The following is a 25,993-nucleotide window of genomic DNA, read 5'->3' on the forward strand; positions in this document are numbered from 1 at the left end:
CCATTGCTTCTGTAACCTCTGAAGCCCTCACCAGCCATAAGATGTTACCAAGCTCCTGCCGACATCACCAAAGGTCAAGCTTCCGCTAGGAAAAAGTGATTTTATTTTCCACTCGAGCACACTCTAGAGCGAATCCTGCCTGCTTATAAGAGACACATCCGTGATATCCGTAATGCACAAGCGTCTAAGCTTCAATCCTTCTACTGATAAAGCGCCGTTTCGAGCTCCCAATGCAAATTAGGACCTGGTACTATAAAGAACGAAACGTAATGTTATTGAAAATCAAATGTTTGTATGCACCTGCTCGCTCCCAAGCTGAACTCAAATTATTTTTTGATGGGCACATGCTCGTATAAACAAATCCATTTCCTTGGTGTCATCAGCTGTGCTACTATTGCTGCATCATTTAATCGATTTAAACCTCATTTGAACCACAATATATTAATGAAATGTTACTGCACTATCTAACCCACTTGCAGCCCACGTAAATTGAAATTGTGTGTGATGTACACGTTTGTATACACTTGCTTGACGGCGACTCAAATTGAAATTGTTTGATGTATACGTTGCTATAATCAATGCCACTACAATAAAGAGGGTAGTTAGGCTACTTTTAATATGCCATGTATTGATTTTACATCATCTGATTTCAAATATATTCTTACACTGCTGATTCTATTACAAGACCGGAGGCTTCGTATTATGCTTCTCTTTCTATTTATTGCTACTCACAGCAGCCAATCAAAACTTTTCTTTATGCAAAACAAACTACATTTCCCATGATGCATACACCACATCACTTCCTGCAGGGCCCCATAAGAGCCAGTAACACCGGAACCAGTCCTCTTTCTTTGCTGCTCACGCAGACAGTTAAGTTGAGAGCTCCGTTATTGGCATTGATTATTGATTGTATTGATTTGAGTATTGATTGTATTGGCGATCTATGTGTACTGTTTTATTATTACAGTTGTTGTTGTGGCAACGGTTGCTGAGGCGCCACAATTGTATTTACCCTTCGGGGTTGGGCGGACCTAGCGCGGCGCTTGACGCTCCGTGACCCCCGCTGAGAGCGGGGAGGTGTTGGGGGCATTTGTGGCAGCGAGCGATCCGAAGCGCATATGCGTGGATCTTCCTTCACTTAGACGCGGCGATCAGCCGACTCGTCGGGAGACGGGACAGCGCGCGAGCGCTTCATTTGCATCCCTGTGGCACACGGTACCGCCCCGCCTTCGGCGGGTGTCCTTGAGTGTAATATTGGCGCTACGACTTCCCTAGTATGCCAAAGACGCCGGGAGCCATTTACTTTCGGTTTTAGGTCGCGTTTCCACGTGCGTAGCCCAATTGGGCTATTTTGGTAGGATTTGGGCTACGCACGTCGAAACGGCCCGTTTTTAGGTGTTTTGCTTTCGTTTTGGGTATTAGAAGCTGCGTTTTTCATCTGAGAGCACTGCTGACGCCTGGCTGGCTGAAAGAACGACCTGGGCCTGGAGGGAGCACAACTCCTTGAATCTTTATTCTTGCTCTCTGGCTCCACGACGCCCTGAAGGGCTGTAATAATAGAATCACAGCTGTTGCGGAGGAGCTAGGTACCGGTGCTGTTGTGCTTGGGTTGGCTCCCCCTTTGATTATACCTCCTTGCTGTTGCCTTATGAGCAAATACGTTTATAAGTTTAGTTCCACCATGGAGAATTGGGTGCATTATGAGGAGGATGACGCCTTGTAGGAGGAGGAGGTGGAGACACCTGCCATTGAGGATAACATTGTTGAGGCCCTGGACGCTTCCGTGCAGGAGTCTGTGAACAAGGCCCTGGAGAAGGCGGTCCGGGGAACGGTGCAGCAGGCCTTGGCGACCGCATTGAAGCCTATTACCAGGCAACTGGAGAGGTTAGCGAAGCAGCATGGCTTCACTACCCCAAATGAAGCTCCGGCGGGGGAGCCGCAGCCTAAGTCTTGGCCGCATTCTGATTCCTATAAGTCGCTGCCGCGCCCGGCGAGGGAGAGAGAAAGGGTGCAGGACACTGACACGAAGTCTTCCTCCACCTCCTCGGACACCCCGGAGGACTCTCCTCCCAGAAAGAAGTCTCGGAAGGTTAAACATGCAGAGACTTCTCCACCGGCTCCCACGCCTTTTACATTCAACCCCTCGGATATCGTGCACCCCAGATCCTCCGATTGGTTGCCTGCCCCGGAGGTAGCTGCATACTTGCATGAGAATTTGCGCAAGAGCTTCGATAAGGAGGTGCGCAACAGGCTGCGGTCTCAATGTCCCAGACCAGATCTCTCGGATAAGGTGGCGGAAACGCCGGAGATTGACCCGAGTTTGCTTACCTTTCTGAAAAAGTTTGCCAAAGACCCCAAGAAGGGTTTAGACCGCGCATGGCGAGAGTGCCAGGATAAGCTTTTGGACGTGGTCGGACCCCTAGCAAAAACTTTGGAGATGGCACTATAGGCGCAGGAATCGGGCACCGTCATTGACTCTCATGTTTTGGCTGGCTGGACCCAGCGGGCTATCTGTCTATTGGGGAATGCCAACTGCGCTATCTCCACGGAGCGCAGGAAATCTATTCTGATGCACATGGACTCTAACTTTACAGAGTTGGCTGCGGCGGAGCCGGGTCCGTTGGCGGACGGAAAGCTCTTCGGCGATCGATTCGTCAAAGATGTGGCGAAATATGTGGGTACCTTCACTACCCTGGACAAGGTCCAGGCTGGGATCAAACGTGTTTTCCAAGCTGGGGTTTTCAACAGGGCCGGACGAGGCCGGGGATGCTCGTTTGGCCGTCAATATTCCCAAGGTCCTCCACGTGGAGACTTCGGACGGGGCAGAGGAGAGTGGGACTCCACCCGCGGTGGCACCTTCTATCCCACCAGACAGCGCTTCAACAAGCGGCGCTTTAACAAAGGATCCTATCGTGGAGGGTTCCACGCCACTGAGTCTTCAGGTGAGCGCTCCAGATTTATTTCTTCTTCCGTTGGGGGGACGTATTCGGCAGTTTTATCACAACTGGGTGCAAATATCACAAGACGCATGGGTTTTGCAGACAGTTCAGGGGTTCCACCTAGAGTTTTTTCAGGCACCCTGTCAGGTACATCGTCCCAGACAGCTTTCTTTTTCCCAACTAGAGTGCGATTTCATAGATTCAGAAATAGAAGGATTGCTGCAGAAACGCGCGATAGCTCCTTGCAAAGAGGGCCCTCGCGGTTTCTGCAGCAATATTTTTCTGGTGCAGAAGAAAGGAGGTGGTTACAGGTTGGTACTCAATTTGAAGGATTTCAATCACTTTCTGACTTACAAGCATTTCAAGATGGAGGGCATCCATCTGCTGGCAGACTTGCTGAAGCAAGGGGACTGGTTGGTCCGTCTGGACCTGAAGGACGCTTATCTGTCCGTTGCCATGTATCGTCCCCATCGCAGATTCCTTCAATTTCAATGGCGCAACCGGTGGTACGAATATTTGGTCCTTCCTTTCGGACCTTCCTCAGCACCGTGGTGCTTCACCAAGGTTCTGAAACCGGTCGTTGCCTACCTCAGAGAACAAGGGGTTCGCATGATTGTCTATCTGGACGACATGCTCATTATGGCGCAATCTCCGGCGTTGGTAGCTCAACACTTGTGCATGACCATTCATATTTTGCAGAATCTGGGGTTCGTGATTAACGAACCAAAATCGGTCTTATCTCCCACACAGACGATAGATTTTCTGGGGTTCGTCATCAACTCTCAGACGGCCCAACTCAGCCTTCCAAATTCCAAACTTCGGGATATCAAGAAGGAACTTCGCTCGTTCCTGACCAAACAGATGGTCTCGCTCAGGGGGATTGCCCGGATAGTGGGACTTCTCGCGTCGTCCATTCAGACAATATTTCCGGGTCCCCTACACTACAGGGCCCTTCAGCGACTCAAAATCCAACACTTGCAGAAGGGCCTTTCTTACACGGACATAGTCCCTCTTTCCCAGGAAGTGAGGGAAGAGATGCAATGGTGGTTGGCCCACGTCGAGGCGTGGAACGGCAGAGCAATCTTTGGTTCTCTTCCAGAGGTGGTCATAGAATCTGACGCCAGCCGTTGGGGTTGGGGAGCGCGCTGCGGAAATATTTCCACAGGGGGACGGTGGTCCCTAGAGGAGTTAGATCTTCACATAAATTGTCTAGAGCTCCTCGCAGGATCGTTTGTGATCCGGACATTAGCTCCCAGGCAGATCTCATGTTGCATTCTTCTTCGGATGGACAACATATCGGCGGTCCGGTACATCAACAAATTGGGGGGCACGAGGTCCTCAATGTTGGTAGAGATAGCAAAGGCCTTTTGGCACTATTGCCTGAACCATCAGATTTCCGTGATAGTAGAATACATTCCGGGTCAGTCCAATGTGGTGGCGGATTGGAACTCTCGCCACCTCAGGGACTACAGCGACTGGCAACTTCTCCCAAGCGTGGTGGGATGTCTCACTGGTTCTGTCACTCTTTAATAGCTGGCCCGACAACAATAGGTTGTCCAGGAAACAATTGTCGGCCAAGCTGGCCATGTTGCTTTGCCTAGCAGCTTGTAGACGTTCTTCGGATGTTAAAGCTCTTGATATTGCAGGTAGAGTATTTACTCCGGAGGGAATTTCGTTTTCTATTACTTCTAGAACTAAGACAATGTCACGCAGTGTGGATTATCATGCTTTTCCCGATAATGCCAAACTTTGTGTGGTTCAATGCCTCAAGTCTTATGAAGAATGTACCAGGCCGGAGGGGGTGGCACAATTATTAATTGCTCTGCAGAAACCGTACAAACCTGTGACAGCGGCTACCATAGCCAGATGGCTCAAAGATGTCATGCAAGAAGCAGGTGTTGATACTCAGGTCTTTGGTGCACATTCTGTCCGAGGCGCTATGGCCTCTAAGACTTTCATGTTGGGTTCCACTGTGCAAGATATTATGCATTCTGCAGACTGGTCGTCTGAATCAACGTTTAAACAGTTTTATTATAAACCGGTGGGTGATATATCCTCTGTTGTTTTTGGATCAGTGTTAAACTAGCATAATACGAAGCCTCCGGTCCTGTTATAGAATAAAAAATTAGCTAGCATTCACGCCAAGAATTTTCAATTCTATTAAGGACACGGAGGCGAGGATTATCCCACCCGGTTAAATTACAGTATTGTAATTTTTGCCCACCCCTAGTATACATACTCTGATTATACAGAAGTTACGGGTTGTTTTATCTCTGTTTTTTCAGGATCCGAAAAGAAGATGGACTAATCCTGTTGGCAGATTGACGTTCTTCCCAGCTGGTCTGGTTTTCTTCCACGTTGGAAGCTGTTGTTGAACTTTATTATACTTATTGGACTCATTGTTCGGAGCAAAGAAAGAGGACTGGTTCCGGTGTTACTGGCTCTTATGGGGCCCTGCAGGAAGTGATGTGGTGTATGCATCATGGGAAATGTAGTTTGTTTTGCATAAAGAAAAGTTTTCATTGGCTGCTGTGAGTAGCAATAAATAGAAAGAGAAGCATAATCCTCGCCTCCGTGTCCTTAATAGAATTGAAAATTCTTGGCGCGAATGCTAGCTAATTTTTTATTCTTGATGTGATCGGTGCAGATCTAGTGAACTGTAGGCTGTAATACTGCTAGGACTACCAGGTGGTCAATGGATGTCTGCCGGCCATGCTTCCCTGGGCTGCACTGCTTCCTGCCAATCAACCTTGGAATGCTTATCTCACTTCCTGGTTCTTACTGCATATACTAAACAATGGTTGTATAATACACATTACTGTGGATCCATCTTTAACACGCCTTGCGGGGATTACCAGACTAGTCCAAAGGAAGCTTACTGCGGTTCTGTCTTTTCTTGGAGGAACACAACCTCTGCCATAAAGTGTGACCTTCTATACTACAGTTGCTAAATTGAGTATATGACAATTACTCGTTGTCAGACTGGGTGTAGTGATCAAACATGTACCACTCTGGCCCACATAGACACGTCAGAGTATATAAAAGGGTACTCTTCAGTTGGTTCTGGATTGACCACAGAGACCATATACTATGGCTGATCATATACTGCCTATTCACATTGACGGCCCCTCCAAGACTCTCCGGCCTCCCCCCAGAGAAAATGACCTAGCTGATGGTATAATCTCCATTCCCATTGGCTGCCCAGCCCCATCGTGGGTTCCAGAGCAGATCTCACAAGTTCCCTCTTTCCCCAGAGCAGATAAACAGCTGGAGGCATAATTACCACTCACATTCGTTGCCTTACTGGTATTTATCGGCCAGAAACAGCCAGAGTATGCAGTAATACTGGCTGTATGTCTGTTGACATGGGTTGCTCCTCTGACCTGTCTTTGCGGCCTCTGGAGCTCATAGTGAAGTCAATGAAAGCACGCAGCACCAAGGGGCAGTTCATACTCAAGCAGGGTCTTAGAGCGTCATTCGGAGCACTCTGCCATGGGAGGACTCTGTAAGCGTGCATGGCCACGTCTATTCTTCGACATTCCAAACACTTGCTTATGCGCAATCTCACTGCTGAGTTGACTTGAGTTTAGCCTCCTCGGCTTTACACATATTACATCAAAATGCTTCTCACATAGACCACCCCCCCTGAGAAAAAAAACTCCAGGCGTTGTAGTGATGGATTCCGGCTTGAAAATTCCGCTCGTCCAAGCAAGAATCAATCTAGGAGAGGTAATGCTGGAAATGGGAAAATTTCCCTTTTCCAATGGTACCTCTCCCATCCTAGTCAGTGCTCGGTGACGGAGCTGGGCTCCCATGCCCTGCCATACCTGAAATCTAATGGAGTCAGGAGGCTTCGAAGCTTTCAGTTTGCCCTCAGTGATGTCAGCATGTCGTACACGCACCATGCATGCTGATTGGAATTTATTCACCATCTTTACTATCCCTCCTATCCCTCACTCCTTTTTTGGTTTAGTAGCATACTTAAGAATAGCAATATGTTGCAATAGGAGTACACACACACTCACACTCTCGCTCTCGCTCTCTGTCTCTTCCAACCTGTGGCGTAGCATGCTACCCATCTACAAGCAATGTATGCTATCACAAGGAACAAGACACCCTTTTTATTCCTAGTAAATATCTGATGTTAAGGCAGTCAGCTGGTCGTTTTCTCTGTCAGACTTAATGATTTCATTATCTTTCTATAAATTGTTATTATTTACCAGACAAACTGATAGAAAATGTTGTTTTTTGAATTACACTCTTAGCTCCTGCTTTGCTGAAGCAGAAATGCTCATCTCCATTCCTTAATATGTGAATTGTATAACATTTTCCTGTCTGAATACATATGTTTCACAAAAACCTAAGTAGAAAACATAGGAATTGACTCCTATGTTTGAAACACATTTTTGCCTTTTATGGAATTCTCAAGGAAGTACATTGAATGTCCACAGGCAGAATGGTAACCAAATGGAATCAGGTCTTTTAACAGCAAAAATCTTTGTGCCTATGGAAAATCCCTTCCTTTACACCCCCTTTAAATATAGTGATTTTCCCTCCCCACCCTGAACTGAGAACACACTTACTCCTGCTTTTACCAGGAGTAAATTAGCATGATTCCAATGTGGGAGACTAGCCACATGTTGTTGGCGAGTACCTCAAACTTACAAGATCATAGTCCCTCAACAACTTTGTTAAAAATATTCATGTATTCAAAATTGTTTTATGTAATATTGTTTTTAATAATTGTTTTTTTGTGGGTTTTTTTGTTTTAGTAGTTTGGTGTTATATGTAATTATGATTTAAATGTTATTTGTAAATATGTTTTAGTGACGTTTATTTTTTGTGTCTAGACATATATTTGTTATTTAAATTTATTGGTGGTCTGCTGCACTTGTAAGGGAATGGGAAGGGAGGTGTTTTAAAATGTATATTTTATAATATCTATACATTGTTATAATGAATGTATTACATTTTAATTGGTTGATTATATTAGTATGTAAATTAATTAGTTAATTTTAATATTCATATTTGTATGCAGTTTTTTATGTTTTTTTTGTATTAATTATAATTTTCTGTCTAATGTTATGTAATTTATATATTATCAGAACTTTAAGAAAATGTTAATTTTTTTGGTGAGGTGTTGGATTTATAGGAGAGCAGGGAAGTACATATATTATATGTGTATATTTTAATGTTTTAAATTCTTTAGTTAATTTTTAATTCATTAAATTATTTTTCCAATAAGCACATTTTATGAATAGTTCAATGTTTGTAAAATTGTTATATACATTTTTTATATTTGTGTTATTTATTATTTTTATGTTCATTATGGTTGATAAAAATTATAATAATAATTTTTTATTTTTCTGTTTGGTGGGTTGTTTGGATAGCAGGGCATTTTTATTATGTTTACATTTTATTCATTACGTACTTGGTATTTAAATGTGTAAATTAAGTGTTTAAATAATTTCTATTGATTTTATTCATTTTTGTAATTATGTTGTATATCTCTATCCATTTTTTAAATATGCTTCATTTAAATTATCATGCTTATTTTTACATTTGTCTATATGTTTATATTTTATCTAAATTTTTAGGCACATTTTGTAATATTAATTTTAATGTAATATTACATTTAAATTTCATTTACATTGATATCTTTTTTATTACTTAATTTAGTGTTTGTTGTACATATTTAAATGTAATTGATTGATTACTTAGGGTTGGGACTAGTAAATGTGATTTTTAGAGGGCTGAACCTTTTCTACTGCTGGTCAAGGTGGAATGAGAACTGTAAGTTTGACCTCTTCAAAGTCTAAAACGTTCTCTACTGTTATTTAGGTTGTAGAGGAAATAGTAAATCATACTCCTCCAAGGTCCAATACCTTCAGCAATGTTGCTCATTCTGGAGTGGAAATAGTAAATCTGACCTCTCCAAAGTCCAGCAATTTCCTTACTGTTGCTCAGTTTGGAGTAGTACTAGTAAATCTGACCCCTCCAAAGTTCAACACTTTCCCTATTGCTGCATACGTTGTAGTGACAATAGCAAATCAGACCCCTCAAAAATGCAACACAACTACTTTTGTATGTGTTGCGTTGGAATAGTAAATCTGATCCATCCAAGGTCCAACTAGTCCTCTACTGTTCTTAGGTTGGAGTGGCATTAGTAAATCAGATTTTTGTATTTTCTTTTGTAAACAGATTTTTATTGGATCAAATAACCAACAGTAGCATTGTTGTTCTTACAAGAAATTAAAGGAAGGAGAAACTGATTTGAGCAATCAAGTCAGTATACAGTGAGGACCGACAGCAGTACATTGTCCATGATGGGATGTCCATATCATTAAATTAAGTCATATGAAACCTAAGCACATCATTCAAAGATAATAAAACGGAAGAAAAAGTAATCACATGGCTGATTATTCATCCAGTATCCAACATAGGTCAATATTAGAAAATACTCAAAGCCATCATAGGATATCGAACAACAAGCAGTCGAACAAAACCCCTATCCTTACCCACACCCTGTGGCCTCCCCCCCAGAGCAAGCAAAACTTGGACCCAATGGAAGAGAATGTGAGAGGATAGCAATTCCTCTCCTATGGGTATGGAATCCCCACATCAATGCCTGTTAATGGCAGGAGCACAGGGATGGTGAAACCCAGAATCAGAAGTCGGGCATCGTCGAAGTGGGGGGCTCAGTATGAGGGCAGGAGCAGCATTTGTGTGGTCCTCAAACAGGGCCCTCCTCATCACTCTCACCTCCCTGGAAATCGTCCAGCTCCGCATTCCATGACCTGGCGAAGTCCATAGAAGTTCCACCCTGATGTGCTTCTTGGAGTAATGTTACTCCTTCCCATGTCGCCCAGTGCTGAACATCTGCCCTTGAGCCCTCCAAGCGAGGTACCTCAGCACGTTTCCAAATGATAGTAATTCAATGTTTCGCCTGTACGAGGGCTAATTCAATTAAACGAGTAGTAATGCTATGCTTAACAGGGTGAGGGAATAGAAGCAATAGGCAAAAGCAGGGCATGGGTGTACGGTTCGTGGCTTCCACTAAGAGGCGCACCACCTCAGTCCAATATGAGGTCAACTGGAGGCAGCTCCAGAGCATATGAAGAAGATCCCCCACGGCAACATGGCAACACAGACAATCGGGAGGGGTTGGCGAAAAATAGATGCTGAGCTTTAGGGGCATTAGGTAAGCCCTATGGAGGATAAAAGTGTATCAGTCTGAAGCGAGATCCAATCCCCGTCTGAAAGAGGAGAACCCAGGACAGTTTCCCAGCGGCCTTGCAACAACAAGAAATATCACCACACAATGCACTATACAATTCCGAGACTAGCCAGTGGGTATTAGCCGTGTCTCATATATAGCGGCAGCTCTGGAGGAGCTGAGGCGCCACTCCACGTCCACCCTAAATTTTGGGTACAGCGTAGGAACTGACCTGCAGAAATATCGAACTTCTCACATAAATCAGGAAAAGGCTTCATTATGCCCTCTGAAAACAACTCGCCCAACATCTCCAGCCCAACCTCCTCCCAGTCCAATAATATCTCTCTTCCACCTCCGGTAGCTGCGAGATTAGCACCTGTAGAGTAGTCCCCAGGAAATATGGGGATCACACCTTCTCCCGCCCAAGGATCTTTATCTAATACGCCTGAAGGGCAACAAGGTCTTGTTAACCACCAGTGGTTGCCTTCCTCAGGTTAAGTATAAGGGTCCAAAGCTGTCATGCGTTGAGGGGATCCAGCAATTGCATCAGTCCCAGGGTCTCCCTCTACAGGAACCAGCCCATACACCATGGCGGCTGCGCCACCAAGTAGTAGGAATTAAACTCCGATGCATTCATCCTACCATCAGTTGCTGTGCACAACAATGCTTCACTGCCTCTTTATCTATATGAGATCTATAAGTATAGAATCAAGGTCTCAGAAAATAGATTGCGGTATCACTAATGGGAGTACTGCAAAGAAGTATAACAGGCAAGGTAGTGCTGCCATTTTGGCCATCGCTATGCGGCCCGCCACCGATATGAGCAGGGTCTTCCAAAATGCTACGTTGCACGCATAGCAGCCACTGCCATTCCTTTATTACCTTCCAGGAGGTCAGGGATGGTTTCGGTATATGCGGACTTCAAGGTATTGTACCTCTGTTGGCATGTCTTCCAAGTTTGAGGGTTCTTCCTGGTCACCATGGAATGAGAACAGGCTGGTTTTCTGACAATTTATTTGGAGGTCAGAGGCCTCGCCATAGGCAACATGGAAGTCTGTTGCTGTCTTAGGCTCTGGGCGTAGGTCGTGCAAGTAAAGCACCATGTCATCTGCATACAGGGAAATAGAAAGGGATGTGCCCGAGCCCGGATACCAGCATATGAAAGGCCACAACGCTCTTTGCAAGCCTGTGGTTCCACCGCAATGGCAAAGCGCAGCGGGAAGAGTGGGAAACCCTGGCATGTCCCAATTCTTCCAACAAATTGGTCCGATATCGTGCGACCAGTGCAAATCCTGGCAACAGGGTCAGTGTATAATAGAAAAGCCCAAGAGACAAAGCATGGCCCCAGACCAATCCAGAGCGTGGCAGTGCAGAGGAAGTTTCAATCTAGGCTTTCAAATGCCTTTTCAATGTCCACAAACATGCACTCTGCCAATTCCGGCAATAGATGTCCCTCTCCCATTAGTGCCAATAGGCTTCTAACATTTAGAGCCATGCACCAGCCCGATATAAACCCGTACTGGTCGGCATGAATCAATCTGGGCATGTGGGGGAGTAAGCTGTGTGCTAGTATTCCCCTGAGGGTTTTGTAATCAATGTTTAGCATTGACGGGGGTCTGTAGGCAGCCATATCTGAGGCAGGTTTACCCGGTTGCAGCAAGGGGACTATAAGTGCCTCTAGCATAGTGTGGGGCATAGCCTTGGCGGCCAATGCACTTTGGTATAACGTCACCAAGTGTGGGGTGAGAATATGAAGATAAGCAGCATAGAATTTCGCTGGGAGGCCGTCGGTTTCCGGGACCTTCCCACAGGCCTTGTGCCGAAACTCAGCTTGGATCTCCTCTTCCATAATATCTTCCCTAAAGCATCAACGACCTCCTGGGTCATCCCAATAGGCGGCAAGGCAGTTAACTATTCACCAATAATGGAGGCATTAGGTGGTTCCCGTTCTGCATTCAGACACCAATAATAGTCTGCGAAGGAGTGTTCAATGTCTCCCAGAGTGAATAGACTGGTGCTGTCTGGAGCTATTAATTATAGAATTGAGTATCCTCGATGTAACGGGTTAGCCAACCGAGCCAGCAGAGGACCTAACCTGTCGCCCTCTGAGTGTGACCTAACCATATAAGCTTTATGGTCAAAACATCGGAGACATTCCACATGTTCCGCTACCCTTTCTTTCACATTTAGCAATTCTCGCTTTAGATCCGGCTTTCCTGGCATAAGCGCTCTAAGTCTCGGAGGGTGCGCTTGTGGGCGACGTCCTCATGACCCCCGCAGATTCCGATATGCACTGCCCTAAATCACAGCTTTAAAGGCTTCCCACTCCACAAGCAGAGAAGAAGCTGAGCTGGCATTTTTGTCAACATATGGCTGAATACCCTACCGAACAGTTTCCCGAAACATGAGGTCTTCCAGACTCTCCGCTTTCAGGCGCCAACTGGGTATGCAAGCGTGTGGTCCACCCCAGTGTAATGTCAAAAATAAGGGATTATGATCAGAGATGGTGCAGGCTAAATATTCAATGGACGAAATCCCCCCAGAAGGTATCGGGAACATAAAAAGGTGTCAAGCCGTACATGTAGCGTGTATATGGTCAAGTGGAAGGAATACTCTCAATCTAGGGGGTGGCGGGGACGCCACCCATCAACCAAACCCCAGTGCTCCTGCCAAGACTCACATTTCTGAGCCAGGCGAACAGCAGAGGAGTCAAATTGAGGGGGTTGGAAGCGGTCTAAATCAATGTTGGCCATACACTTAAAATCACCTCCGACAGTGGCATAAAGAAACTTAAGGGGGTCCCATGCAAAGTCCATGGAGGGGGCCCACACTCTCTGGACCCAATCAGGAGCATGCAGGCCTGGCGCCCACCACCCGTGCACAGTGCTTTGACAATAAGAGCCAGCACTCGGGACAATTTATCCATGAACAAGAGTTGATCAGCGTTAGGGGTGTAAACATTAGCGAAGGTGATATCTCACCCATCCAACCGGCCCATCAGAACAGAGTATCGCCCCTCCGTGTCAATCATGTTGCTAGTTGGCTGAAACGGGACTCCCGGTTTCACCCATATTACACAGAGCTGCCCCCTCTCCAGCATTCGAATGAGTCTCCTGTAGGAAAGCCACATAGACACTCCTGCATTTCAAGAATGACAACACCTTATATCGTTTGACTGTGCTGTGAAGACCCCATACATTCCAGGTGAGGAATTTATAAGTGTGTGCGCTATCCTTCATGAAAGTATCAGAGCCCAAAACCAATCTTTAGAATGTGGGCACATCTGAGGAGAGCCACAGAGCCATGCCAAGAGGGGGGAGGAAAAGAAGCAGGCCTCTGCAGGACCCCAGTTAATCCAAGAAACAATTAAACAAACCAGCGCCCCCTCCCCAGGACAATCAATCAATCAGGAACATTTATAGAGCGCGCTACTCACCCGCGAGGGTCTCCAGGCGCTGGGGGGGGGGGCGCTACTGTTCGAAAAGCCAGGTCTTGAGGTGCCTCCTGAAGGAGAAGCAGCAGAGCATAGGAGGACCATGTGGCGGCTGGGGGGGCGACCTACCTGCTGGCAGTGTCAAAGGTACGGCAGTAACTCCCCCCATCCAAACTGAGTAACTAATATGACTAAACAAGTTTGTGGATCAAAAAGTAGGCTCATTCTAAGCAGAGAGGTGACTGACATAAGACACAGTACCCTCTAAAGGGAAAGGGACCCCCGACAAACAACCCCAACCCATGGCACATACCAAATAACAAACACGGGGATTCCCCAGGCTCCCAGACGTAAGGAGAGAACCCCTCATCTCCACTGCAAGGAAATAGCAAGAGATCCTACCTGCAAGCACAACGGGATTAAAGAGAAAGGGCCCAAGCATGCAGAGAGCATAGTAGAAAGGAATACATCACATGCCCAATATGTTACATCAGTCCTTCCGCAGTTTGCGGGTTGATCTCAGGTGGATCCCAACTCCAGTCAGTGTGTGGGGTAGAATCTGGCTCCGTGCCTGTGTCAGGGCCAATGGAAGCTGCTCTCTTATCGGGAGAACGCAACCCAGAGGTAGAACTAACAATCTTAGCTGCTGCCTCAACAGCGCTCAGATGATCCTTACGGGCCTGGTCTGACTAGGGGGCACTGATCCATCTCGTCCTATGTCTAGGTCGATGTCGATAGGCAGTGATCACTCACAATTATGTAGGGTAAAGCATAGCATATTGGATATCAAGTTCTCAGAGCTTATGCTTGGGCTCTAGGAAAGAGGCCCTCTGTTTCTGGACCGCTAGTGTAAAATCCGGGATACGCATTATCCGACTTTTATCCACCTGGAGGTTCCCAAGGTCTCTGGCACATTTAAGTATATGGTCTCTGTTCTAGAAGTGTAGAAGGCGTGCAACGATAGGCATAGGTGGCCCACCGATGTGGAAGGGTCGGGCTGGCACCTTGTGGACTCCCTCCAGTGCGAAGAAGGGGGGCAAGCCCTCCACTGTCACCTTCTCCCTCAGACATGCCTCAAGGAAGGCTAACATGTCTGTGCCCTCTCACTTTTCAGGCATACCCACCACTCGGATGTTATTCCTGCAGACTCAGCCCTCAGAATCCTCCGCACGGGCCTCAAGAGTTCTGACCCGGTCAACCACCTCCCCCAGTTGAGTTTTCAGATCTGCAGTCATGGGGACCAGTTCCTACAAGGTAAGTTCCATGGCTGCTGTGCAATCCCCCAGTTTACTATTATCAGCCCTTAGAATGCCAAGATCCACTTCCACCATGTCTATCTTGTGCTCAAGGAAGTCCATGGAGTCTTTAATGGCCATAAGAATAGAATCCAACTTGTCCTGAGATACTGACACTGAGTTGAAGTGTGTGTTTGATTCTTCGCTGAGTACAGGAGATAATTCATGTCCTTGGCCCTGGGCTCCTTCCCACGGCCAGGGCATGGTATTGTGACAGGCAAGGTGGGAAAGCTGAAGGAGGTAGTGAATCAACACCAAGTATAGTCCTCAGCTGTCAAACAAGGTAGGGAGGGTATATATCAGCACCGTCTGCACATCTCCAGGCCCATCCCACAAGAGGGGGGAAGTAGGCTGCAGGGCAGGGGACAGGCACGCATTTGGCCCAGCTCAATAAGTGCGTCAAAAGGCCATATGCAGCACTTTACAGGTTCCAAGTGTCAATGGGAGGACCCCTTCCTCATAGTAAAGGCCATAAGCAACTGTCAAGGTATGGAAGTGCTTCCCTTGGGTCCCTCTGGTCTCTCAGGAGGTAGAAAGTAGAGAACGATACTAGTGAGGGCCTTTGAAAGAGTTGAAGCTCCCAATGTAATAGGATGGAGCCTGTATCCACCACCCAGTCGGCCAGCCACAGTCAATTAGCCTAGAGCCCTTTTTAGGGCACTCCTCACCTTCAGCACGGCAGCACAGGGGATGCCTGTGCTGCCTTCATGGAACTCTGTCAGGGTAGTCCACAGCCAGAGTCAGAATTCGAGCCCTGGTGTTACAGAGGAGCTACTCTGAGGCCCACGTGCCAAGTGAGGCCCTCCAGGCAGGCAGGAGATCGCCTCATCCAAAGTGTGTCTTGAGCAGAGGATTGGCGATCTCAGGCATTCCGTTGTTTATTGCAACTGAAAATCAATGGCAGAGAGCCGCCATCTTAGATGTGGGAGTGCCCAGCATGGGCGCTAGGTGGACAGCATCCAGGCAGCCTCTAGTGAGGGTGTAGAAAGGCCAGTGGGGTCACCCAGCACCCCAGATCGCTGATGTGTAGGTCGGGCAGTGATTTCAGCGAGTCGCTTCCCCCGCGGCTCACGGTCAGGAGTCACCGCAGTTGCGTGCTGGCTCCCGCAAAAGGTAGCAAGTCTCCTCACCGATCAGTGGGGACCCTCCGAGCGCAGGCAATTGCTCCAGTCCACCTGCACGGCCTCCGCTCTGTCGGCAAACTCCTTCATCCATTTCTGGTTTCGGCTTCTTTCAGGTCTCGCCAGGAAAAGCCACCATCTTGTGTGCGCATGTACGGCTTGGCCAAAAAGTCAGCAGCCGATGCACTTCAGTGGTATCAACTCAGACCCCAAATAGCAGGTGGGGGTGTTCCCCAGTCATTCAGGTGCTGGTACGGATGGGGTCAGACGCCCCCGGGGGCAAGTATTAGCGATAGGTTAAGGTCGAAACAAGGATCCCGCGGGGAGCGCCCAAAACCATGGCTCACTCCATCGGCAGTTGGCCACCCCAATGGTATTAGTACATTTGATCCCTCTAAAACCACCTTTCCATAATATTGCTTGCATTGGAGTGGTAATAGTGCATTCATCACCTACAAAGTGAAATACTTAGGTTGGAACTTGAGTAGCAAATTTCGTTTTCTTTGCTTTGCGTATTTGTTGTAACATTTGTTTCCAGTGAGTTATAATAGTTGTTTCTTTTATTTAATTGCTTATTAAATTGGAGTTTGATCCGTAATAATTTTTCCTTTGTATTCAAGTATATGCAATTTATTTTCATTTTAGGTTTTTTTTGCACAAGTATTTGTGACTATTTGTAAATTGTTCTTTAACTTGAATGTTTTACATTTTTGTATTTGTTTTAGTAGATTTAGTAATTTTTTTAAAGTATTTATATATTGTAATTTTATAATTGTATATATTTTGTGCTTTATTTTTGAGAAACTTTACTGCTAGTAATGGTTTTTATATTTAATTTCCCGTTTCAATAATTATATTTAAACATTTTAATTTGATTTACTTTATTAATTCTCTATAGTTTTTTGTTTTTTGTTTTTTTACATTATTTTTTTTATTTAAATAATTTATCTATTGCTGGTGTATATATGTTGATTTTCTGTTGAATTCTTTTTGAAGTAACATTTGTTTTATTTTTGTGTTATTGTCTTTATGATTACTTCTTAGTATTATGTATTTTGAAATATAATTGTTTAATGGTAATATAGTTCTCAAAGTTAGTTTAATTTTACATACTTTTACATGCATATACTTCTGTATTGTTGATATTTTTGTCTACAATGTTCTTGTAGTTGACAATATTGTACTTTACATAGAAAGTATGTAAAGTCAATATGTTTGCTGTGATTGTTTTTTTAATCACAATATGTTTAACCTCGATATAATGTTACCCACCCCTGCAATTGTGAATGCATAAAACCCTCCATACAGGTGTCATTTCCACTTTCCTGAAGTCCTTTGGTGCATGGAAACTTCCCCTCTAGCCCTCATTACGGATTCAGGATGGAGAAATCCCATGTTCAGATTAAACATTTTGCACATCAAAGTTACATTTAGGCGTGCAAAGTGCTCAACTGTGCTCAAAGTCCTAAACGGAAAACTTTGATAAATATGAATATAAAAAAGCGATATGTTTATGTATCATATGCATTTGAGTTGAAATACTGCCAGGCTCATATTCTACGTAACCGCTTTTTGATTTCATGCTATATGTTGGTTTTCTGTTTCAGGTCACCTGTCCGGGTGTTTTCCTCCCAGAAAAAGATGACATCTATCTCAGTGTCTCTATGTTAGATCAATGGAAGGAAACAGAGTGCCTTCCTCCGGTGTTTCCACTGCTGTTCCACGAAAAGATGAAATTTGAAAAGGTGAATGTAATAATGCAACTAATATATAGTTGAGATGAAGATTTTGAAATATATATTCCATATTATGTTGCATATTGAACACAATAATTGAGAAAATATTTGCTATGGTGCAGTGGTAGCTTGAATATCTCAGTCTCATTCGTAAGTAAGTTTTGCAAACATTCTGGATTATCGTGTAGTTGCTAGGAGCCCCCCAGGACCTGCGCGTTTTGGATGACCTAAACTGAGGGACACCCCCACAGGTTATGTCAGCCGTTAGACCAGCTATCTCTACAGTGCCACTACCACCCCCTCCCATGTATTCTACAGTGGTGTAGGTAGTCTCTGGCAACCACTGAACATGACAGCCCTGATTCCTCAGGGATCATGGAAAACAGTGCAGTACATTTCGCCCAGACACTCTTGCTATCTTGTTCTCAGAAAATACACAAGATAGCAATTAGGACGTTTTCAATAAGTATTTATCCCTCAAGCGTCAATCTTGTGTAAAACATATGTACTGCGACAATAAGGAGACAGAAGCATATAAATGATATGGCAAGTATCCATATAGTAAATAGTAGATACATTCCTACCATAGTGCTAATAAAATGAACATGAGCAGCTCAGATAAAAACAGTAGCACTTGCATATTCCTAAAATGCACGACCTAAAATAGTTTGCCTAAATGTACCTATCTTAGACCTGTGAGTGTAGCATGTATGTGCATATGTGTAAGTATCTACAGCCAAGAAATCCCCAGGGATGAACCAGCCCCCTCACCTGATGGTTGAGAATGCTTCGAGGATGACACCCCGCAAGGGATGTCAGACTGCTGCGTGTCGAAGATTCAGCATGCAGGATCCCTGTCTTCAGCTTGGAAGGAATTCTCCTCTTATTTGTCGGGGAAGTGAGGGTCTTTTATACTAAAGTGGTCACTCCAGGGTTTTTTCTAGAATCAATATGTTTTTAAAACAACCATGGATGTTTTGAAAACAATCATAAATGTTTTGAAAACAATCACCGATGCTTTTCTAAACAAGTGTGATCATTCACCGCTGGCTGTTGGCCAAGGATGAAAAAAATGTGGTGACCCTTATACAGAATAATTCTGCCATGCCTGGGGACATGTGTATGTGCTTCAGGGACAGGGATTGTGATGGAATACTTAGAACCTGGTGTCGAAGAGACAGGAGCAAGCTATTAGGTAAAAGCTAATAGCTTTTACCTGTTTAGAATCATTATTGTCGTGTGGATGGGAAATGTATGTAAAATAGGGTATACATGATGAGCTATTCTAAAAGACATGAAACCCAAACTCATCAAAAGGTCCACAAGGTCAGCTAGGAAATGGTAAAGCTGAAGGCTTTTTTAAAATTTTTAAATGCGTAAAAATCATTTATAATAAAACATGCTAAAAAGCACTCTAAAAAATCCTGAAAAAATGTCCATCAAAGTAATTTTTCCCTAAAAAGCATTAAAGTTCCTCTCTACTTGTATATGTTTTTGTTATTGCACTGAGACCTTGAAAGCCATGAAGCTGAGTTAGAGCCAAGAAAAGAATAAAACAAAGTCACATTCGACCTTCAATATGGTTAATGTTTAAAAAGTTGCCAAACGGTTCCTAGCATAGGAGAGGCCAGATTGTTTTAAGAATCCTGCGCTGAAGACTCGACATCGCTGAACATCATATCCGCAGATGGCAGTCCCTCAGGAACTTCCAATATCATATCCAATGAGCAAAGATGGTCATCTCTGGTTCCCACGGTAGCCACCGGGGAAGAGGTAGGTGCCTGCATGCCTGATACAGATGCCTGAACCTCTGGAGCAGAGCCAATATCCCTTCCAACAGGAGCGAAGGCATCCTTTAGTGGCTCTAGAAATGCTGTCATAAGCATGGGAATACTCTGTGGACAACTGCGTGTGTGGGCCTGCAAAGACGCCAGTAGCGCATCTATGTCTGGTGGCTCAACCGATGGAAGTGTAAGACACAGGTCCAACACGCAGCCGAATCCGCAGAAGAGGCAACGGAACACAGTCAGGACACAGTCTAGCCAGACCATTCTGAAAGACAGGAACCAATGCTCACTCAGCTCTTGAAGCCGAGGCATAGTCAGATAGAACACCATGTGATCACGTCAGTGTTGTTCCAGCAGTGTTCTCTCCATTTCATGAGGGATTGCGACATCCATTGCGAAGCAAGAGTATTAAAATCAGGATGCCCGCAACCAAAAGCAGGACCAAAGGAAGCCCTCCAAAAATGCTTCCAAGTACGGAGTGTATGAAAGCTAGAATTACTCCAAAAATTGTCTGAAATGTTGTTAAGAGACCTGATCCAAGCTGCTTAAATAGGTGTACTATCCCACTCGTATCAGACATGTTAAAGATGCGATGAACAATTTCTCTGAAATGGATCGGGAAATTCGTATTGAACAGAACCTGTATCTCTGCTGAAGACCTTGCAACCTGGAGATCAAACATCTCTCGGGCTGAAGTTAAGGCCACATTTTGTTGAAACAACATAGCTTTCAGCCTGCTCAGCGAATCAAACCTAATACTGGAAACATTCAATGAAGGCCACAGTGGTGCCTCCCTGACTGTGTGAGCCATGGGAAACAATACTTGCTTACAGCAAACAACCCTGAAGTTTACCGTGACTAGATATGCGATACCTGGCATCATTCCACAGAAGCCTTGATCACTCAGCATTAAATAACTTCCATTCAAAAGTAATTCAAAAACCGGATGAATCACTGCAGCTGGGGAGCCCTTCAAGTAGCAAGATAAGTTTGCCTTTGACACATTACATGTTCCAAAAAGCGACACCTCTTTGCACACTAAAGACCCACTTGAAGCCTTCCCTCAGTCTTTGCCAATTAGGAAAACTTCAGTGTCTTTATTCCTGCACCTATATCTATATGGTAACTCCCACGTTTCTTGTATGTACCCTTCACCCAAAGCTTCATACCTGCCTGCTTGGATGTATCTTAGGCAGTATTGGAACTGAAATGTCGTGATTGGCAGTGTGATATAGCCTTGAATTAACCATTCTGTAGACGGTGATTCTGCAACAGTAAAGGGTCATTTCTCCAATTTTTCAGTGAGCAGCATGGTGTACTTTGCGTCTCTGCGTGCCATAGTCAATTGTCTGTTGGTCAGATTGTAAACCGAAAACAAATTGTGCAATTAATGTTTTTCCATGTCATGTGGCCTGAACACAATGATTGCAGCATCCAGCTTAAAAGCATAATGGAGCGCAATTGAGATTGCCCATGTTGTAGATTAAAGAAATCCTGTTCCATTGTGTCAAATGCCAAGGACACAATGTTGCTTAGTAAATAAATACATGAAGAAAGTGTGGTCATACCATTGTCTATCACAGCTAGGGCCTTTTCTAGGTTAATCCTATCAATTTCACGTAATCTCCCAGCAGCATCCTGTTGGGAGACTTTCCACAGTTCATTGTAGATGGCATATAAGAAGCATTTCTTACGTGGTTTCTTGGGACCGAGCAAGAAATCCCTAAGATCCATGTTCTCTGCTAGAAGGGACAAGTGTTGTTTCACCTGTTGTAGTGTTGAGGTTTTTAGCCATTCTAGGCACAACTTCCCAACACTATATGAAGTCACTACCCCTGGATCGTCTGTGTGCACATAGCGTGGGTCAGGTCTATGGATACTAAACCTTTCGTTGGTACCCTTGAATTTTGCTTGACAACTATTTGTGTCGATAGGCCAAACCAACCATCCCTTCCAATTGGGAGTTGAGGAATTGTATGCACCATTCTTTACCATTTCATCCAGAATCTCCTCATTTAACAGTGTGTCATTTAATAAACCTTCAATAGGTGTGGGTAAGGGGATGCATGGTGTTTTCAGGTCCTTTATTATTGCAAACCTGTAGAAGGTAGTTTGTTCCACTGTTCTGTTGAGGAATATTATCTGTAATGGTATGAGGCAAGCTCTAAATAAAGCCTCTGTTCCCTGAACCTGCCAATCTTTCATCCCCCGGATGGATTTTGTGTCTATCATGTCCCTCCAATAGTTGAAACCTTGTATAGACAGTTGGGAGATGGAAGGTGCTGAATAAATGAGCTTGGTGTTTGTCAGCATCCTTTTCTTCGCAGTTGAGGAGAGGAGTTGGCCTAACAGCTAGGGCGCTCGACCTGGGCAACTAGGTTCGAGACTCTGTAATGACGCTCAACATCCTGTGATTCTGGGCAAATCACTTAATCTCCCCGTGCCTAACAAAAAATGAATGTGTGTCCTCATGTAACGTAACTGGTGCTATGTAAAGCGCTCTGATACCCGATTCGGGTCAAGTTTGCACTTTATAAAACTCAGCAAAAAAAAAAAAAGTTGCATTAGTCTGTACTAACTTATAATAGTATGACATTGGGTCTGATGTGTTGAACCCTGAAAAGTATGCAAATTTTTGTGTGAATGTGTTAGAACTACCTTTAGGTGGTGTTGGGCAATGTTCCCATTGATGGTAAGTGTTTACAACACGTGGAGCACTAGCTCTGTGCAAAAAGGGATGACCATAATGCTGGTAATAACAAATACTGTCGTAATCAGGTGTATCTTCATACAATTCCCTGTAAGAAAATGCAGACGATTGTTCTAGATCTGAAAGCATAATATTTACAGTCTCAATGTCCCAATCATCAGAAAGTGTACTCGGGGTAATGAAGTAATTCATAGAAATTTTAAACACGTGTGGACTTTTCAAATGTTCTGTAGGACCAAATACATCATATTTTATTTATTTTATTTGAAAAGTTTTATAAAGCGCGAACAAGACCCAGACGGGTATCAGAGCGCTGTACAAAGAGGAAAACTAACATTGACATGAAGAAAAAAGTATAATTACAATACAATCAAGCAACATAATGAAACGCTATCCCATACTATACCATCCGGTACTGGAATTGCTGAAATGTTCACTAGGGATAAGTCTCTCTGTTCACGGTGTGATGACATATGAGGTTTTAAGACCAAGTTCACAGGTTGGACTGCAGAGCGTTGTGGGAGGTAATGTCCATTCAGTAGTAGGAAAAATACAGTTACTATACCAATCTAAATTAACAGGAACAGAATCCTTATTGCAAAACATAGATGCAGCCAAGGTGATGCTAAGTAAGTCTTTTTTAGCCAGAGATAGAATTGTCGAAGTTGTTCTTCTTTAGAGATGGGTAGCGTTTGCTCAGGTTCACGTGGATCTGAAGAAAAGTCATCGAAGTTGATGAAGTAGCCAGCTGCAGTTTGATCTATCCTTGGGAGGTCAGCAGTGTTTGTAGAACTTGCAGTTGCTTCTTGTGAATGCATGTTGATGTAAAGTTTATTGTTGGGCTGAATTGCAATTTGCTTTTCATTTTCTTTTGGATGTTGTTCAAGTTCAACAGGTGTGGTTTGTACTCTGTTATTTGATGCCCCTTCAGTTTGCGCAGTGGAGAATTGAAAGGTTATCATTCTTTCCATCTGAACCTCCTATATAGTAGTGAGAGGAGTTTGGCAGCTACTCAGGATTCCACGTGGCCTGCTGTTCAGAATCGGCCACATAGTGTGGTTTGATCAGATCAATGGAGACACATCTTTTTTCTTTTTTGCCGGCAAGAGGCGGAAGAAATAGTGTTCTTGTTCCTTGAACCACCAGGACAGGTACAGGTGTTCTGTAGGATGGCCCAAACTCCTTTTTGTCCACAATATTTTCTCTCACCATGTCCCATATTGTCGGGACCAAGACAGGCCTTGCCGGAACCGGTTTCGCTTCCCAGTGGCGGTGCCTTTTACTTGGACGTGACTTTGTAATGCTCGGAATTCATTGAGTTCCTGTAAAACAGCCAAACGGTCATTCAATTCAAATGGTTTTACATCCGCTACTGTGCTGGTACAAATGAGGTCAGGTACCCACATTCTTGTCCCAAACAGGATCGCATAGAGGGGGTACGTCCTCCCAAGGACTTTCTTTGTATATAATTCAGTGCCCTCTGGACCCCATATAGGTGATTGACTCAACTACCACCCACACCTAATACCCTTGCTGTTGAGGATTGCTTTAGGTCGTGTTTTTTCCTCTCCACCACCAAATTTCCCTCGGGATGGTAGGGGGAGGAGTACCGCAAGGCCACGCCCATACTTTCCATGGCTTCCTTGTAAGCCCGAGAGCTAAACACAGGGCCACGGTCGGAATGTAACGTGCCAATTGCATATCTCCTGATAAAGACTCACAAATCCTATATAACAGTTAGAGCATCAGCCGAACGCTGAGGCCAAACCCATAGAAATCTGGAGCATGAATCCACTGCCACAAAGATGTACTTGTAAGCCCCGTCTGAATTTAAAGGGCCGTAGTGATCCAAATAGACACAGGCGAGATGTCTGTCTGAAATTAGTAATTGTTTGTGGTGGCCGTGCTACTGTGGAACCTCGTATCTGCTGACAGATGTCACACTCCAAGACATAGTTTTGTTTAGACAAATTTGGCCACCAGAATCGCCACTTTAGTTGCGAGACCCTAGCGGTGACTCCTGCATGTGCAGAGCCCAGACCCTCATGTGCAGCTAGTATTAAATCTAATCTGCGACCTCTGTTTGAAATAACTCTATCCCCCACTCCTGGAATTTGAGCATATGCTGTGTTTTGCGCATTAATTTATAGGAATATTTGGGTGTAAAACCTTTAGGAACTGCAGAGCCATTCTTGAAGGCATTGGCAGCTATCAATACGTCTCCGTCTATCCTCGTACTAGAACGAGTGAGTGCAGCAACGGCAGCAGTTCCCACTGTCGCCTTGGCGGCCCTATCAGCCAGTGAATTCCCTTAAACGTGTATGCCAACATGCTGGTGACTCAAGGTGTGAATAACTTGAGCCTGTGGCAGGCATGCTTTCAGCTTTGCCACTTGTTCCCATAACAATTTATGTTTGATTGTACAGCCCTTAGACTCTCTAAACCCATTCTGGCCCCAGCAATGAAGATATTCATTGTATGACTGCATACAGTAGAATGAATCGCACACTATCAGTGTGGGAAATTCCTGATCCGTATACTGTAGAGCCAATATCAGGGCTTTCAGCTCTGCCAACTGTGCTGTACAATCTCCTAGAAATTGTGTAGTCGTATTGCTGGGATGGAACTTACTGTCCCGCATACGTCCCTTCACTATAGCACACGCATCGCTATATTGCTGTTTACTTCCTATGGCAGGCTGAGCAGATCCATCAATATAAATGTTGTATTCATATTTCTCTAGAGGCAAGATTTCATTCGGGAGAAGGTATTTTTGTTCGCACTGCAGAAATGCTTGTGTTTTTAATGTTGGATCGTATTTGTAATCTACACTTAATGCAGTGAGAGAATTAGCCCATTGTAGCCATCTTGGATGCAGCGCTTTCGCATTTGGAATGCTCGCTTTGGTAACAGCTTCTCAAGTTGGTACCAGGGTTACAGTGATTATGCGTTTCCCCTGTGCTAGTGTTCTTTCTCTTACTACAGCAGTCTGTACTGCGGTCAGTATTTTTTCTGTTGCCACAATTTAGCATTTGTGTATAAATGTGATTTGTATGCAATTGGGACAGTCTCACCTTCATTGAACGTGCGGTAAGTATACCCAGATAAACCTGGGACCACCCGGATCACCAAGTAAGTGGTATTCACACGTGTGTGTAAATGTTTTGAAGCTAACATGTCAGCCTAAAACTGAATGCATGTGTGTTGTTGTGTCCAGTGATGTGGTGTGAAATCAGGTCTGATTAAGTCGTAGAAAGGTTGTACTTTTTCTGCGTAATCTAAAATGTATGTTCTGCCAAAATTTAGAAATCGTTATATGGATTGCAAACCTTTTAGTTCTTTGGAGGTTGGAGCAACGCACACTTTTCTAAAAGGTTGACTGCCACTCACTCTCCTGTCTTCACTTTGACAGCTCGTATCCCAAAAATAGGACTTTGAGATGGGCAATCTTTGATTTTTTTAAATTAAATTTGTAGTCCAAATTGTCGAATCCAACAATTACATTGTTCATCCTGCACAAGTGTTCAAGTAATTCATCGTCCGTCATATAGATGTCATCTACATAGAAAACTCCAAGCCAAATCAGAATAAAAAAGATCGTATAGACATGAAAGAGGTGAAGCTGAATCAAGGCTCATCAGATTTCCGGTCAAAAGGGCTGGGCTTGTTATCGGACACCATTATAGTATTATCAACCTATTGGTGGCTCTCTGGATCGTTTTGTATGCAATTGGGACAGTCTCACCTTCATTGAAC

The 25,993-nt window shown here is 44.5% G+C and overlaps 1 protein-coding gene across 5 annotated transcripts in view; it reads left to right on the forward strand.

Annotated features, from left to right (window-relative positions):
- The window catches only part of SPATA6L (spermatogenesis associated 6 like), a 497,016-nt gene that overhangs the window by 35,447 nt on the left and 435,576 nt on the right, over window positions 1-25,993 (forward strand). For all 5 annotated transcript variants that reach the window (XM_085632931.1, XM_085632940.1, XM_085632934.1 and 2 more), the window contains exon 2: window positions 17,612-17,749. In XM_085632931.1, coding sequence (XP_085489057.1) covers window positions 17,612-17,749 — 138 coding nt within the window. The remainder of the gene's footprint in view (window positions 1-17,611; window positions 17,750-25,993) is intronic.

The sequence above is a fragment of the Triturus cristatus genome, chromosome 2_1 (genome assembly GCF_964204655.1).
Source record: "Triturus cristatus chromosome 2_1, aTriCri1.1, whole genome shotgun sequence".
NCBI lineage: Eukaryota > Metazoa > Chordata > Amphibia > Caudata > Salamandridae > Triturus > Triturus cristatus.